Source organism: Dermochelys coriacea, chromosome 18 (genome assembly GCF_009764565.3).
Source record: "Dermochelys coriacea isolate rDerCor1 chromosome 18, rDerCor1.pri.v4, whole genome shotgun sequence".
Classification (NCBI taxonomy): Eukaryota; Metazoa; Chordata; order Testudines; family Dermochelyidae; genus Dermochelys; species Dermochelys coriacea.
In genome coordinates, this window is record NC_050085.1 from 16158398 (window position 1) to 16176822 (window position 18425).

General features: G+C 44.2%; 1 protein-coding gene across 6 annotated transcripts in view; it reads right to left on the reverse strand.

Annotated features, from left to right (window-relative positions):
- DVL1 (dishevelled segment polarity protein 1) overlaps positions 1 to 18425 on the reverse strand; it is a 173950-nt gene that overhangs the window by 154463 nt on the left and 1062 nt on the right. For 3 of the 6 annotated variants that reach the window (XR_006276425.1, XM_043500183.1, XM_043500182.1), the window contains exon 2: positions 8883 to 9069. The exons of the other annotated variants lie outside the window; for them this stretch is intronic. Coding sequence is in view for 2 of the 3 variants with exons in the window: in XM_043500183.1 (XP_043356118.1) it covers positions 8883 to 9069 (187 nt within the window). In the remaining variant the exon portion in view is untranslated. The remainder of the gene's footprint in view (positions 1 to 8882; positions 9070 to 18425) is intronic. 6 annotated transcript variants of the gene reach the window in all.

The following is an 18425-nucleotide window of genomic DNA, read 5'->3' on the forward strand; positions in this document are numbered from 1 at the left end:
GATCTAGCATGTAGCAGATCCACACCCCACCTAGAACATCAAGCTGGACCCCGGGATCAGGGAGACGCAAAGCACTTTTGCCTAATCGCAAGTTCAGCGACAACATGCATACAATAGAGAGCAGCTCATTGGAAATCACTTTTCAAGAAAAATATTTTACTAAAAAAAAAAAAAAACCATCCGAACACACCTTATATCTTGGCCCTCAATTACTCGAGTGTCTGAATTTTCAGAAGGAATGTGTGATTTTCTGGGGATGGGGGAGAGGAGCAGGGGACAGAGTTTCGAGTGCGTCTAATAGGAACAAAAACATTTTCAACCAATGTTTAAGGTTTCAGTGAAAACGCTCTTTAAAGTTTACATATTCCCCCACAGTTAAAATTCTGAACAGGAAGGGTGAGATTTGCAGAAGTCTTTACCATTCACTTCAATGGGAGCAGAGATAATCCAACACAGAGTGCACTGGAAAAAGCCACCTAAAGCATTTTGCTGCAGCAGGGTGAACCAGCAAATGAAAGCTATTAGATAGAAGCAGAAAAAGAAGCCATCAGTCCAGAGAGTCACCATCCAAGCCAAATGAATGACAAAAACGTAACGGCAAATGTTAGAGATACTGAAAATTCTGCCAACAAATCATTATTGCTTCTTTTGGGCTTCCCAGCCCATGCCGTCTACTCTACTCCTTAAACTGTAAAGTTTTGGGGGGCTGGGACCAGAGACGGTGCTAGGCCATTAGGGGACCTAAGCAAGAATATCCCCCATACACAAAACACATACTAAAAAAGCAAATAGGGGGCCTTCCATGAGCTGCTCAGGACCATAAGCAATTGCTTAGTCTGCTTATGCTTGGGGATGTATTTTGCATCTTGTAGAGAACGGAGGACATTATTTGTTAAGTTTCAGAGTAGCAGCCGTGTTAGTCTGTATTCGCAAAAAGAAAAGGAGTACCCGTGGCACCTTAGAGACTAACAAATTTATTAGAGCATAAGCTTTCGTGAGCTACAGCTCACTTCATCGGATGCATTTGGGTCCACCAAATGCATCCGATGAAGTGAGCTGTAGCTCACGAAAGCTTATGCTCTAATAAATTTGTTAGTCTCTAAGGTGCCACGGGTACTCCTTTTCATTATTTGTTAAGCATCAGCAGTAAGTTTTTTATAGCAAGAATCATTCCCACATTAAATATATTGCATTTCCCTAACAAAGTATGCGGAGAGCTCAGAAATTGATACGTTGTATTTACTGAGGACCATCAGAGAAGTTGGAACACATCAGAATGCAAGCTTCCCTTACGAAAGGAGGACTAAGTTAAAACCCTGTCCCTATTGCTGTGTAAGGAAAAGTTTGCAGGCCAGCAGAGCATGCCTTCCTTTTTTGTTTACAGCTGACACCGTATGCTTTCTGTGGCTGCGGACAATCCCGGTCTGGGTTAAGGAATTAGTCATTAACCCACCTGGGAACAGGGGCTTTGTGTTGAATACAGATAGCAGTTTGTGTTTCCTATTACACGTCAGCGTTAATAAATTGCAAGGAAATCCTTCTGCAAACTGAGCGCAAACACTGGGGCAAACTGGGAGCAGTCAAGAGACACTTTTAAGCTTTTCAAAGGCCACGGTAGCATTGGCCGCAGAACAGTCATGAAATCATGCCTTCAACAAATCTCATTGGGTGTTTTGATAAGTTACCCAAAGGAGAGTCCATCCCCACCCCAGCATTTTGCATCCAGGTTAGACAGCTGGTGAATAAATCAAATAATGGTGTTGAAGTTAAGAGGAAAATTTAGGCCATCAGGAAAAGATTTCTTCCAAACCGCATCTCCCCCCCCCCAAGTTTACAAGGTGCACTGAGTGAGCCTGCTCTGGTGAAGGGGCAGGTTATAGTAGGGTCCTTTCATCTCTAATTTTCATTACTAGGTACCCCAAATGTAACCAGTAATAGAACTCATCTGGACCTCTGGCTGTGCAAAAAGCCTAGCGCCCGCAACACACCTTGCTTGGTTTTCTACTGATTAAAAGGAACTTTACTATCCATCTAGGTATTCCCATCATAGCATCTCAATGCTAATCCACACACACACACACACACACACACACACACACACACACACACAAACACACCGTTAATTCATACAAGCCATACAGCAGTATCTGCTTCACCTACTATAACAAAAGCAAATGAAATATCAGCTCTGCCTATCCAGCAGGGATCTATTACATGTACATTTTATTGTGGCATGAAGGCTTAAGTGCCGTAAATTTTTATTGGTACTGCAGCAGTACCTAGAGGTCATAGTGTGCCACACACACACACACACACACACACACACACACACACACACACAAAAACTGTTCTAGCTCTAAATAGACCAGACAAATGGTGGGAGAAGGCCGGTATTATGGAATCAGAGTCACAGAAATGTAAGGCTAGAAGGACCCTCGGGAGGTCATCTAGTCCAGCCCATTGTGCTGACGCAGGACCAGGTAAACTAGATCATCCCTGACTGGTGTTTGTCCAACCTGGTCTTAAAAACCTCCAAGGATGGGGATTCCACAACCTCCCTTGGATACCTGTTCCAGAGCTTAGAGTTCACAAATTTCTCTTAATACCTAAATCTGCAGCAAGGAAGATTCAGGTTACGCCGACTACTTCTTGTCCTACCTTCAGCGGACACGGAGAACAATTGAGCATCCTCCTTATAACAACCCTGATCATATTTGAATACTGTGGTCAGGTCCCCCCACCCCACCCAGTTGTCTTTTCTCAAAACTAAACATGCCCCATTTTTAAAAAAAAACAAACAAACATTTCCTATTGATGAAAGATTTAGAAACCCTGATCTTTTTTGTTGCTCTGCTTTGCATCTCTAATTTGTCCACAGCTTCCTGGTGCTCAGAACGGGATTCGGGACTTCAGCTGAGGCCTCACCAGTTCGAGCAGAGTGGGAGATTAGCAGCTGTGCCTTGCATATACCACACTTGTAAAAACACTCCAGGAGGACCTTAGCCTTTTTCGCATTTGCATCGCATTGCTGACTTATTGGCGCTATGATCCACTATCGCCTGCAGATCCTTTTCAGCAGAACTACCACCTAGCCAACCGGTCCCCATTTCGTAGCTGTGCATTTGATTTTCCCTTCCTGAGGATAGTACTTTGCGCTTATCTTTATTGAATTTTATCTTGTGGATTTCAGATCAATTCTCTAATTCGCCATCGTCATTTTCAATTCTAATCCTGTCCTTCAAAGTGCTCGTACAACCCCTACCACCGCGGTGTCATCCACAAATTTTATAAGCATACTCTCCATGTCATTAATGAATGTATGAAAATATTGCATGGTACCAGACCCAGGCAGGACCCCACTAGTGTATTAGTGAAACAGGCAAGCGCTTGATTCCCCCCCCCCAAATAGTTCCTCCCATCCCCCGCCCTGATACAGAAAATGAAAAAAAAAATAAGAACAAAAAATTCCACAAGTAGATTTATGCATTTAAATACATCATTGTACACGGTTAATGTAACCAAAGCTCAGTATGATAAATGGGAACGTTTTCAAAAGCACCTAAGTGAATTAAGCTCCTAAATCTCATTTTCGAAAATGACTTAGGAGCATAGGCACTTAGGGGAAAATTTTACCCCAAGTCCTCACAATTTGAGTTTCTGTGTTTTTGTTCTATATAAAAACCTGCATGTACAATAGCACGCCTGTAGTAGGATCAACGTATGGCAGTGCTGGAAGCTAAAAAGGTGGTTAGAAATCTAAAATAAAATTAAACATGTTCAACGTAAAATTAGTTTTGTGGTCCCATGTAAGAGCCTGATCCAACTCAATCAGGATTTCAGTAGCCAGTGGATCGGACTCTAAGCAGGAACTTGTGCTTACATATTATGAAGTGACTGTGGTTTTCTGAAACTCAAACTTTTTCAGGCTGCTCGCCCATCACATGGGCAGACATCTGAGTCCTTCCTTTTTTTAAATACAAGTTATTAAAAAGTGACTAAGGGAAAGATTCTGATTGCAGTTAAAAATCCAGAGTAGCTCCATCAATGTCAAAAGAGTTACTCCAGATTTACACAACTACAGAACTGGCCTGTTGCGACTAACACAATTTCCATTTGGGAGCTGAATGCAAGTGCTCTGTGCATAGCACGTGCAGCAACTGTATTAACTCCCTAAACTATCATCATCAAAAAAGGTCGCAGCTCCACTCTCCAAAGCACGTGGCTCCTGCCGAATTCAGTGGCAGTCCCAATGGGGAAAGCCAGTGCAAAACATAACCCCCGTGTGATGGCGGTCTGCAAACTAGGTAGTCCCCTGTGTCAAAACTTTGGGGATAAGGAGTCAATAAGCAGAGACCGGAGTTCTCACTCAGCACAGATGAGAGCAGCTTAGAGAGTTATTATAGCATGTTGTTATAACAATACACACTTAAGAAAACCCACAAGCACAAGAGGACATCTTGTTTCGCACTCTCCCCCCGAGGCCTGTGTGTTCTGTCATGTCAATAACACTTATACCAAATAGTCCCCAAGTATGTGTTTACAAGGTATATGTGGCTGATGCAGGTTATTGACATAAGTTGCACATTATATGGTGCCTAAATACACAGCTTGGATCCATTAATTACTTGCATCAGGATCTGCACGTATATGGGGTTTGTGGTCCATAGGAAGTTTTTCTTACGGATAAAAATTACACAGGACAGCAGATGCCAGGAAGATTTAAAATGGAGTGCGAACCAACATCAGTCTGGTATGGTCTAAAAAACACCCCTGCTTTACTCACATAAGTAGTTCCGGAAACAGAAGCAAGATCTGGATCCCTATCCATTAGATGTTACGTATTCTAGAAGGGACTGTAAACACTAGGCTTTCCCCCCACCCCCCATTTCCTTGTCCTTTCACCACCCCAACATTGTTCATCAGCATACAGGTTTTGCCAGCATGACCTCTCCAAAATAAATTCTACGGGGCTCTTTTTATGGCTGCATTCATAACAAACCGTTAGCGCTCGTAACTCATTGAGATACTGTAGTATTCCACAACGCCCGCTCCCAGGACACACCCCTGTAGGATTCTAAGAGAGGCCTGCTGACGTTCTGCATTTTAAAACCAAGCAATAGTCTGTGCTCAGCTCATTTCCAAAACTCTGCTCCCTCCATATGAGCAGAGGTGCCAGAGAAGGCAGCGGGTATTGGCATCGGGAGAAATCAGAGTATCTGAGCTGAGATTTGTCAAGTGGGTCTTAAGAGTTTTAATGGGGGGAAAAAAATTAGTTTGCCTTGGACAAGATCCACGCAGGGAGGTTACGGGCAGAGAACAACGTGTGGACAGGCAGGTTTGGGTAAGGTTTTCAGGCTGTATGATTAGGTGGAGATAAAGTAGGTCGGGAGCACATCAGCTCGCAGCCCTGGTCCCACAGAGCCATGTACTGGAACTTGATTTAGGCTAACTGGCATGAAGCCATTCCCCTTTGCCTAGCTCAGACAGTGTGATGGACTCATTTACTTGGGGGAAATCTGTCTCAGCATTGTGAGGATTTCTTACAGAAATGAATCCAATAAGGCTGGTCACCTTTAAAAAGGCGGATTGATAACCTGAGCCATCTGTAAAGCAGAGGGCGATGGAACAGAGACTTCAGCTGGCTTCAGTTCAAAGGCAGGTAACCACAGTGGAGCATAGTCATCTTTTCAGGCCACAGCTGCAATTGCCATACATGGTTATTCTGCCCATGGTGAAGCTGAACAAGGTAGCAATAAAGAAGATTAACTAGTAAATCTATGTAGACAAATTAACAATCTGGGCCCTTGGGGAGAAATTCTAATTACTTAATCAGGAATCCCTACGAATCATTACAAGGCATTCAAGACAGCAGTGAGAAGAAGATCAGGGTATGGGATAAGTTAACTTGAGGTCTGTTAAATCTCCAAGGCAAGTGTCAGCTTCATCGAGGCACGGGCGGATGCCGTTTTTTCTCCTGCCAGAAGTACTGTCATTTCCCCACCATGGTTATGAATGGGGACGGTGTTTTAGAAAAGAAATTTTCAGGATTCGTCATGATTTTAGAGTGATAATCACTTAAAGCAAGAGTCCCATGGAGACAGAAGGAAAGGGAACAGAGCTTGCGGGCAAAGAGATTGGGGAAGAACTTGAAGACTATGTGGAGGTCTTTTTAAAGTAATACAAGGAACTCTCACCACAAGTCTCCCAATGACTCTAGTGGGGTTGAGAAAGAAAACTCCACACCACCCTCACTTCTAAAATTTCTTTTAAAGCCAGCTATGTGGGCAATTCTCACCCATTAAGCTTCCTTATAGCCAGAAAGGGGTCACTTGTAACTGCTCCTGTTAAACAATTCAAAGCAAGACAGCCAATTGGGCCCAACATTGCGTCGTGCTGGGAGAGATCACATACAGTCAGTCAGTTAACATCTAAGAAATAGTTATGGCACAAGAACAGTGGGGTTAGTTTTCTCAACAAGGGGACTTTCACAGAACATAAAAACTTGCTGGATGGATTTATTGGTGTATCATACGGATACTGAGCATTTCCCAAAACCACTTGACTGGATGCATCGTACCCATGGAGAATATTTCACAGCGTTGCACCTCAAGTTCCTCAAAAGATCATCAACGCGCTGTGACCCTTTCAGGATGCCGTTTTGAAGAAAACTCAGTAAAACAGGCTGGGCTTAGCGATGAGCATTTATATGCAAGAGCGTTTCTACAAGCCATGGAGGATCCCTTTGATATGAGTACAAGCAGACATTCAATTTTAAAGCTTGCTGGGGTTAACATTTCTTATAGGAACCAGCAACATATTCCGCTCTTCATCGGGTTTCCTATAGAAACTCGGTTCTTGCCATACACGCGATCAGGTCGTGTGCAACAGCAGATTTACCAACACACTATGGTGACATGGCAGGCAGAAAGGCACCTATTGTGATGTATCTGTACATTCGGGATTGCTCGTTATCCCCCTCCCCTGCCCTCTGGAGTTGGTAATCACAGGATGCAGCCAGCTATAATGGGATAAACACTCAGAAATGCCAACTCCTGGAAAAAATGTGGGAGAGGCGATTTCAGTTATCAAGGCAGCTGAATTGACACAGGCAGCAAGATTCAAAGGAAGATGCAGGCTGGAAGAACAAGGAGAGCATTCTGGCAGCTACCGCCATGCAGAACAAGCTAAGAAGTAAATTCCAACTATACACTACAGCTACGCTACCTCATCAACTTCCATATGCTTTTGCAGGAGCATAGCAGTTGCAAAAAAGACTAACACTGTAGATAGTTTCATGTCGAGAGGATTCCTCACGAATTAGTTTTAGCCAGTACATTGCATGGCAACCCCAGCCTCCACACACACAAAAGGAACTGTGCAATGTCTTGGTTCTCTAACATCTCCAACATCGGAGACTCTGCAAAGCTGGCAATCAGAATGATAACTGGCAAAGGTGCACACAGTCACTTACCAGCTGCATTTTAAGTAGAATCCCAAAGACAAGCAGGAACAATCCTATTTTCAAAAACCCCAGGCAAGTGCCCAAAGGCAAGCAGAATCCAAGCCGAATCAGCCCGCTGTATTAATCTCCAGTATACCGCGGCAATCTTTACAGGTTTTAAAACTGCATACAAATGAATTCCTTAATCCCAGCTTTAATCTGTTCCCATGCTATTTATGGTTGATTTTGAAAACGTAGACATGGATCTCCTCCTGATGAGCCTGCTTTGCTCCCTCTCTGGCAGACTAGAAGGACGATAATCTTTCAACAAATTATTCTTTAATAAACCCTATTTAATCCCACTCCCTTCACAAACAAATTCATTCATTACAGGAGCAGTAAACCCACAGATGCGTTCTGAACCTCACTCCTAGAGACACTTAATCATTTTAACAGCTGCACAATGTACATGCGTGTTTAAATCAAAGCTGTAGTAAGGCTACCTGCATACAGGATAGTTGACTATACACACACGTTGTGGGGGAGGTTTAGTTCTAGGAATAGTAGCTAAATTGTTTTTCTAGCTTGTCTCACAGCAGACCAGGAAGCAGCCCAAACCTAACTGTATCCCTTTGGCATGTTTTCATAGTGCTAGTTTTTAATAAATATAACACTCCACCCTCAGAGCAGGGCTGTCCTCGGGATCCAGGTTATTGCCACTAGAAAGAACAATGGCTGTTTTAAGTATTTAGATTATACTACAGATGGACCGTTAAAATAAGATGAGACTTGCACTACAGAGAAACATCGGAGTGAATCTGGCAAAATACATGTATGCTAGTACAGTTACAAGCACATAGTCTTTGGGCCCTCTGAGCCAGGGATTGGTACAGATACCTTTATGATTTAGCATTTGCAGGACAATAGTACCTACAGCCTACAGCCAAAATTAAAGGTCCCACTTATGCTCCTTGCTCCTAGAAGCTCAACATCTAAACAGACAAAGCTGGAGAAGGGAAGTACGACTGCCCTCATTTTAGAAACAGCAAACAAGGCTCTAAGCACAGCACACACCTAGCAATTCAGCAAAGCACTTGGTCACATGTCTAACTTTTTACACAGATGTGTGTTTAAATGTCTTACTGAACTGGGACCTAAGTGAGTTGCCCAAGGTCACATAGGAAGCCAGTGGCAGAACAAGCATTGACTCTAGATTTCAAGTCCCAGGTCAGTACCAGGCATCAGTACGTCAGGCTTGTGAGACTTTTAACCTAGGTTCCCCTCCCTGCCTTAAGGCCGAAAACTCCCTCCTGGACCCCACTGCTGCCTGACCCAGATATTCAGGCCCAAATGGTGCTCTAAATGATTTCATTACTCCGCAGTGACACTGGTTTGACTGAGAACAGCACGTGGCCCTCAGTTTGGGAGCTCTCCATCTCACCATGGATTGGGACAGCTGCCAACTTCTTGCATGAGGACCTGGAGCAGACCAAGCTCCATTTCCGGCTGGAGCACACTCAGGAGAATAGGAGCCTGTGGCTGCTCCATGGAACCAGTCAAGGCCCCCGTCTGGCAGACCGATAGATTGGCCCATAAAGGTTGAGAATCACTGCTGTCGAGACACCATCCTAAATCACAGAAGTCTTATTAGCAACCATTGAGTGCAGTAAGTAGTTAAAATCCCAGCGCCAAATCAAAGCGAGGCTTTGGAAGATTTCCCTGCCTCTGATAAATTTCTCCCGTCTCATGTTGCTACTCAGCCACCTGTTTCACCTACATTTTTGTGGGTGCCGCTCATTGAAATAGTGGCAGATCTGACTTTAAAAAACATCTGTTCCCCTTGGTACCCACAGCAAACTGCAAATTCAAAATATGAACTTGATAGTTAAGGAACTGCTGACTCAAAGCCCACTGAAATCAATGGAAAGACTAATTGATTGCACTGGGCTTTGGCTCAAGCCCTGAGTAGGCATGCTGCTGGTAGATTCTTCAGATTCTGGGCCCTCCCTACAATGCTAGTTAAGTGAGCAACAATAGAGACTATAGGGCTATAAAACCTTGCCACAGCACTGTAACATGTCCTGCATTCATTTCCTTGAGCAGCCCACATCACATGGAACAGCTGAGCGTGACCTTAAGACAACTTTGATGTGCATAGGCCAAAAGAACCAGTTACATAATAGTCCGAGCAAACAGAGAGACAAGCAGATAAGGCCTAAAAGAACCCGGGACGGGGAAAAACTTTAGCGGGAACTAATTTGTTGCACCGTCTGTTCAAACACATGTATCACTTGAAAGAGATATTTGCACTAGAATATATTTATTAGGCATTTACAAGAGAGAGGCCAACTTATTTGTATAAGACCATAAAAATGGCCATACTGGGTCAGACCAATGGTCCATCTAAGCCCAGTATCCTGTCTTGCAATAGGGGCCAATACCAGATGCTGGAGAGGGAGTGAACAGAACAGGGCAATTATCAAAAGATCCATCCTCTGTCATCCAGTCCCAGTTTCTGGCAGTCAAAGACTTAGGCTTTGACCATCTTAGCTAATTGCCATTGATGGACCTATGCTCCATAAATTTCTCTCATTCTTTTTTGAACCCAGTTTACTTCTGCCGTTCACAACCTCCCCTGGAAGTGGGCTCCACAGGTTGACTGTGCACTGTGTGAAGGAGTACTGCCTTATGTTTGTTTTAAACCTGATGCCTGTTCATTTCATTGGGTGACCCTTGGTTCGTGTTATGTGAAGGAGTAAATGACACTTCCCTAGTCACCCTCACCACATCAGTCGTCTCTTTTCCAAGCTGAGAAGCCCCATTCTTTATTAATCTCCCCTCGTAGGGACGCTGTTCCACACCCCTAATCATTTTTGTTCCCCTTCTCTGGACCTTTTCCAATTCCAATGTACCTTTTTTGAGATGGGGCAACCAGAACTGCACATAGTATTCAAGGTGTGGGCGTACCATGGATCTGTAGAGTGGCATTTGTATGTTTTCCTGTCTTATTTTTATCCCTTTCCTAATGGTTCTTAACAGTCTGTTAGCTTTTCGGACTGCCTCTGCATGTTGAGTAGATGTTCTCAGAGGTCCATCCACAAGCTCTCTTTCTTGAGTGGTAACAGCTAATTTAGACCCTATTATTTTGTATGTATAGTTGGGATGATGTTTTCCAATCTGCATTACTTTGCATTTATCACCATTGAATTTCATCTGCCATTTTTGTTGCCCAGTCACCCAGTTCTGTGAGATCCCTTTATAACTCTTTGCATGCAGCTTTGTTGCACGACGGTATTACCATTTAAGGCCCCCAAGCCTGAAACTCCTTGTGCCTGAGTGGACTGCTGCACCCATATGGAGTTTAACTGCAGTAGGGCTTCTGCACAGGGTCAACAATCTGTACTTGGCAAAAAGCTGGAAGATTAAGACTTAAACTTGCAGTTGAGAGCTATCTACCGTTCCCTTATTCGTTTAGTTTATGAAAACATTGGGGATTCTATGTATTAAGAAGGGTTCCTAACCTGTTAGGTTAGAATACAAACTCGCTTAGATTCGAGTAAGGAATGTACCAAGTAATCTATTTGCAATCTGGACAGATTTTTCCATTGCTGGAGAATAAGTTTCACTATCATAACAGCTATTGAGTTGTGTGAATGATATTAAACTCCTCTTCTTTTCAATACTAGTTGAGTTAGATGTTGCACTACAATTCTAATAAGAATTAGCTAAACAAGGTTGTCTGGAGGGATTAAAAATTCACCCATTCATTTTGGTCAGATGAGGTCTACAAACTAATGGGCCAGATTCTCAGCTGCTGTAGGTCAATGTTTCTTCATTGATTTGTTCACCATAAGGTCATAACTATTTAATCCTCAAGCTGTGGAGGTAGGTAAATATCATTCATGGGGAAACTGAGAAAGAGATATTAAGGGCTTGATTTGAGAAGTGCTGAGCACTGTCTGCCCCCTTGAAGGCAGTGGGAGCAGCAGGCGCCCAGCTACTTTGGAAACTTGGCCTTGCGGCTCCAATTCAGCATGTTTTAAGATTACCCACACGCCTAACTCCATCCCGGCCCAGCAAAGCACATAAACACATGCTTGAGTCTCATGAAGTCAGTGGGAGATGACCATAGCTAGGATTCTCAAAGTGGCCTCAAGGAGTAAAAAGCATCCACCCCACATTGGCCAACTAATTTCCTTTGACCCCTTTGAAAATCCCAGCCCAAATGTGAAGAATTAAGCACATGCTTAAGTGATCTGCTGAATCAGGGTTTTGATGACTTGGTCAATGCCATAGTTTGAGTCATAGTCAAAAATGGGATTAGAACTCAGGCATATTCTGGTTTCTTGTATACTGGGCGAGAGGATTCCAGAACAGCAGGTCCTTGACAGAAAAGGTTTGTCCCTCAGTATCACCATTAGGGGGACAGGAAGACAATCAGCGGTTCCAACCCTACTGCCATATTGGTCAAACAGCTAGGAAATGAACAATAGGGCAGACCCATGGGAGCTGGGGGCACATTCATCACTATAAACCTTGGGACTTGGCCCAGATTACGCATTGTAGATTGAATAGTTCTTCCTCTGTATCTCTCTTGCCAGCAACAATCCTGTCTTGCAGTGTCCTGTGCTAGCTAGTAAGGGGATGGATATAATGAAATCTCAGCATGTGTTACCATACATTTATCTTAGGATGATAACATTACAAGCAGTCCTGTAATTAATTGCTTTATCTTTGAGTTTATTGCTTTCATGGTTTCCAGCTCTAAACCACACATTATTGGACAGTGTTCTACAGTGTAATAAATCACTACTTTTTTTTCCCAGAGCTTTTCCTTACAAAGGAGACGAGTTGGAAATACATGTGCTCATCTAATATTATGGACGCTCCATGTGAATAAGCCGGATCCGGAGCTGTAAGATCTGTACAACCATCAGAATTTAAATTAAAAAAAAGTGGTTCCATTTGACTACATTAGAGAATTTTTAATTAAGTTTGTTTATTCAAATTAGTAACTGCAAAAAGAAAGTCAGTGAAGTTGCATTAGACAAAGGACTACAAGGACACATGGGCATAACCTCAGAGTCAACACTATTCCAATGGATAGGAAATGACCTATTGTCACTTACTACGAAAGGCGGGGGGGGAAAAAAGGTCAGTTACTGTAAAACACCAAACCAGGTGACACTGCTCTTCAGCTAACAGACCCAGGCCATGAGGAGCAGCTTTTTAGAGACTCATTTTTGGTGGACACATCGTCATATCCTGAGGCCTGACCCTGCAGTGCTCTGAACACCCTCACCTCCGCACAGACTCCAAAAGGGAGAGGAAGTTGTCAGCAACCCTACTTTAGAAAATAAGAGCTCTAAGATGTCTTGCAGCTATAAGGCAATATTTACAGTCATATGTTATTGTGAGCTATAGATATGAAAAAGTAGCAGGAAAATACTGTCCTTTCAAAGTACAGACAAATCCATGCCCCCACTAGTGGGTGCAGAGGTCATCATGCATGGAAGATGGAGTAGGAGACACAACATTTATTATGAGCCTGATATAAGCAGACTTCAAGTGATGTTAAGTTGTTCTGTATCATACCTGTGCATCGCTAAGGTTTACACTACCATAGCTGGCTGAGGCTGTAACATTAAGTACTTTGTGCTTTAGTAAATTAAGCCCTAACTAAATCAAAGATCCCTAGACCCTCCTCTGCCATGCTTTCTGACCAGTATGCTGAATGCTGGCCAAACACTCAGCATAGGTACTTGAAACAGACTGTGCAGCAAGGCATGGCTCTGCCCCTGTTCTAACGCCACTTCTCTTTGCCCTAAATAACCCTGGTCATTCCTGGTTGGAAACAATTCACTGTATACGTTATTTCTGTTATTTATTACATTATTTCAGGATCCAGGAAAGGCTGGGCCATAATTACAACAACATGTGCAATATTGCAGAGTCAGTTCCTGATCGCTGGCTTCAGAAGAAGGCTCCACTTCTGCACGAAAACATTTGCCTTCCTAACACAAGAACTACTTTTCACTCCATATTGGGATTTATAAACTGCCCTGCCAAGCAGTCAACTTGCCAAATTATAGCTCTGCACGGCCATTGAGCAGCAATGCCAAGAACAGAAGTCTACAGCGAGAGAACTCTCAACGACAGTAACGTTTCAGTTTTAAATGAAATCTAAGTACCTCTTACAGAACAGAAAAAAAAATTCCTCAGGGAACATTTTCAGGGATGTTCAGAGGAAATCAGACAATTCTTGTGATTGTTACCGGAAACTGTAGATATAATCCCCTGCTTGCTACAGAAAAAAATGCACCCTTCAGGATACAAGATTATAGAAACACAAACCCGTATTTACTGTTAATACTTTGTCCTGACAGCTAAAACGCAAATTAGTTCTCCAATTCCCTCTGCTTTCCATATGTAATTGTGTTTATAAAGGAAGCAATAAAAGTTTAGTAGGACCAGTAGACAAAGCTGATTGATCATATATTGGCTTATGAGAGACACTAGCCCCAAACAGGAGCAGACACTACCTTACTGCACCAATAGCTTCCTACTCCAGTGCATTTACAACACAACCCAGCTTTAGTCTTTAGCCATTCATACAGACTGTATCCTGAAATGCTTTATAAAGTTAACCACCACAGTTAGAGAGTGGAATGATCACAGCAGGGTGAGAGAGAAACAGAGGTACACAGAAAGGAGAAAAACTTGTTTTCATGGGAAATTTGAAAGCTGGGGGTGGGGAGGAGGAGATAAAGTGGAGGAACAGAGAAAAGTTGTTCCAGAGGATAGGAGCTGCACAGAAGGCTCTTGCACCAACTCCGCTGAGGGGTGGGATAAAGAGGAGGCTGGTGCTAATGGACTGGGGACAGGAACAAAGTCAGAGGAGATGCGACATTGGTATAACTTACACCTTTCAGCCCCCACAACAAAGTTGTCCCATGACACCTAGGATTTACTGACATTGGCCATGAGCTGACATATGAGCAGTCCCATTGAAGTCAGAAGGACTACACACATGTATGTAGTTAAGCTTGTGCATCAGTGTTTGCAGGATCAGGGCTTTAGACTGAACCCTATAGACCAACATATATAGTTTACACACCCATGTCATCCCTCGACCAGAAATGGGCTCATTGGGTCCAAGTGGAAGGGAGTCTAAGGGACACAGCACCTCTACATTTGGTTCAGAGAAGTTCTGTAGGTTAGGATGGAGCAAATCCAGGTAGTAACATTACAAGGCAGACAGTTTTGAACTGGATTCTGAAATAAGATAACTACTTGCTTAAAGAATTATATATACACATACACATATATACCTGCACACCCCCATGAGGAAACCCCAATGACTGCCCCAGTCACCAACTGCACGATGAACTTGATGCAGAGAAGCCATCAGTGGTTGGAGAAATGAGCCCTGCTCTAAGAAGATGATATATTACAGCAAGAAGGGAGGTGAAAGGGGCATCACTAGAGGTTCACAGTACCCCATAATTGATTAAATCCAGTGGTCACAGAAGGAAAAAGAGACAAGTGATTGTAGTGTTGTTAGCACTGTTAAATGTTACATCAGCTCTTCCATTAGAGATCTGATTTTATGTTGGTTTGAAACTTGGCCACAGAAATTCATTGTGAGCTGAAGCTTAGGAAAGATAAGGAAACACCCTTTAAATTTACACACAGGCCCTAATCTTGCAGTCAGACACATGCTGGCAGACCCTTCTACCCTCAAAGAGCCAAGGATTGAGGTCATATCTTGTTATATATTATTTAGGAACTTCTACAGGGGTTTGAGCACAAAAACTTTGATGTTTACCTTTAAACAACTTCAACTTTTAGAGAGACCCATCTTGCAACAAAACTAGTGCCAATGCATGAATGTGCCCCAGATGCAGTGAGCATCCACAACTCCCACTGAAGTCAACAGGAGTTGTGGGATGTTCTGTACTTTAGTATCAAGTACCCCCCCCCCATCAGAAAATTTTAAGGTCAGCGCATAGACTGGGTCTGGCTTTTCTTTTACTGCTGGTTCCTGAAGCAGAATATAGTAAACGCCTTGGAACTGCCAATTTTGCAGCACACATCTGCACACAGGCACTTCAAAAGGTGGCATGCCAGGTACCGCACATGAGCAGCAACGGAATCACATTTTATCCTATGTACTACACATACAAGGCCGAGCAGCAGCAGTTAGAGACCAAGTATGACCTTTAGCTTTGAATTTGCTAGGCACATCTTGGTTCATGTTGTTATCACCTTATCATTTAAGCTGGTGGTGTTAGTGTCTGTGAGAATCCCATTCACAAACTTGTAGCTTTGCTACTTGGAAAAGCAAAACCTTTCCAGTTCCATATTACAAGATCACTAGGACACTCTCTGAGACAACGGCCTCAACCAAACACCCTCATATTTGCCACTGTGCGATGCAAGGTTCCCCCGATATCACCAAGCAGCGGATCCACACTTCACTGGCAGCACAGACAACTTAACTGCAGTCATTCTCCCCCCAACACACACGTCGCTTTTACAAAGTATCAATTGTATTGTATATTTGTATTGGAGAATATTGTTGACTAAAGGGACACTAATTTGACAGATCCAAAATCTGACTGTACATTTGCAACTCTCCACTCTGATGCCAACTCCATTTTCACGAGCAGGCAAGTGGACTGGGTAGAGATGAAAAGCCAGTCAGTAAGGGAACTGAAAAACAAGAATCCTGCACAGGATTTTCTTGTTAATTACAATCCTTCACCTGGACAAAGAGCAAGGATAGCACCACGTGAGTGACTTTACCTGCAGTCCCAACAAATTCAAGAATCCAGCCCGGTTTTACTGAGGGTTGATCACACATCCTAAGAGCTGGTATTTTAAGGCTATCCCACAATATTGCAGCACCCTTCATTTAAGGGTCCATGAAGAAAAATGTAAGTTTAAGGGACAGGCACATTTTATGCTTGTCCGACATGATATACATATTTTTAAGTTGTACTCAACTGTACTATTAAAAAGGAAGTACTTCAGAAGGTCCAAACTGGCTGGTCTAACATATGGACCATTTCACACATCCCCATGTGTTTGTTTTGAAATTAATTCTTTATGTACTTTTTTCTAAATAAATGTTTCCAAATTCTAGGAAATAAATAAATCAATGCATGAGCAGCTCAGTAACAAACCAATATAAACAAACAAACAATCTACTACTCTCCTCTGCTTTTTCCACCAAATGCATCCGATGAAGTGAGCTGTAGCTCACGAAAGCTTATGCTCTAATAAATTTGTTAGTCTCTAAGGTGCCACGGGTACTCCTTTTCTTTTTATAAGAAATACCCTTCAGCATGGAAACATATTCCAGTGTGGATAGAGAAACAATAGAAGGAACAAGCTTCAGGGTTCAAGCTTTCAAGAAGCAATAAAGAGAATATCATTTTAAGATGGTGTGAATATTACCAACAGAGTCATTTTAGATACCAGGCACTATATTCATATGCTTATTATGCTAGTGAGGCTACAGACATTAGATCATGTTACTTTACGACAAAGGTTTCATCTATCCTCTTCCACAAGCAATCTAGAAATGCAGAGATGCCTTGCCAGTGATAGATGCAGATACAAACATCCAACACCAAAAAGTGCAGCTGTGTATTACAGAGGGATTACTACACTTTGAAAGCTGATTTATGACAAACTGTCAAAGGGCAATGGACTCTTTTTTTTTTTTTTTTAAATATGAATGCATACAAATTGAAGTGTACAAACCCCCCATTGGTGCGGGAAAGCTAGCATTTAGGAATGCTGGGCCAGAAGTGTGTCCAGCACCCAACAGATCCCATTGGAAATCCGGCCTTAAGAGTGGAGGCTGAGGACTTTTGAAAATGTGGCCCCTCGCCTTCATCGGCTTTTATACGTTCCGCATACTCTCGGGGTGAAAACGATCACTTCCGAGAGCAAACAGCTACCTGACGGGTGCGCGCAAAGGTGCTTCTCCACTTGCAAGAGTGGAAGTCCCTTTGACTACGTCCCTTAGCATATTCATGGTCAGATCCTTTACACTATATCACTGGGGTGTCCTGAAGACTATCCAGACCAGATGTGTAAGCAGCTGGGACAGGGTTACAGGAGAGCGGAGACGCTCCGTGTGCAGAGAGCGGCCGAGGGCTTGCTCAGCGGGAAACCAGCCAGTTACCCAACTCCCCATGGCTAGTGCCAGGGCAGAGCATTTGCCTCTCTTTCTGGGCGACTAGCTGGGCATCGGGGAATGGAATTCCTCCCATTTCCCCACGGGTGGCTGTCCGGGAGGCAGCCACCTGGAGCAGGAGGAGAAAGGCCTTTGGCCCAATCTACCAGAGGCAGATGCCTGCACATGGGAAGGGATATGAACCGGTCTCCCTGTGGGTCCGACTTGGGGAGCGGGATAAGGCCCTTCCCTTGCCCTCTTGTCCCTGGGTATCGGGGCGGGAATTGCCCCCCACACCTTGGCATAGGGAGATGCCCTGCCCCCCCCTGCTGCCGGGGTACAGTCATGGGGGGAGGGAGGGGCAGGCTCCTTACACCTAGTGCTTGGGTGAGTGTCCCTGGGGGCAGGAAGGGAGAAGTTGCCCCCGTGCCGCCCACCGCTGGGTAATTGGCGCGGGGGGGGGGGGAGAAGAACCTGCCCCCATGCCGACCCCCCCCCGGCCGGGTAATTGGCACCGGGGGGGGGAGGAACCTGCCCCATGCTCCCCCGCTGGGTAATTGGCGCCGGGGGGCGGGGAAATCTGCCCCCATGCTGCCCCCCCACCCCCCAGCCCGGGCCGCCATGTTAGTCGCTGCCTCCCCCGGTCCCTGCGGCGGCTGCCCGGGCCTAGGGCGAAGCCGGCGCGGCGGTGCCAGGACCCCCCCCCTGCAGCCAGCGGGGGTGTCAAGGCGCGGGAGGACCCCCCCCCACACAGCGCTAACCAGCCCCGCTGGGGGGGGGGCACCAGCCCCGCTG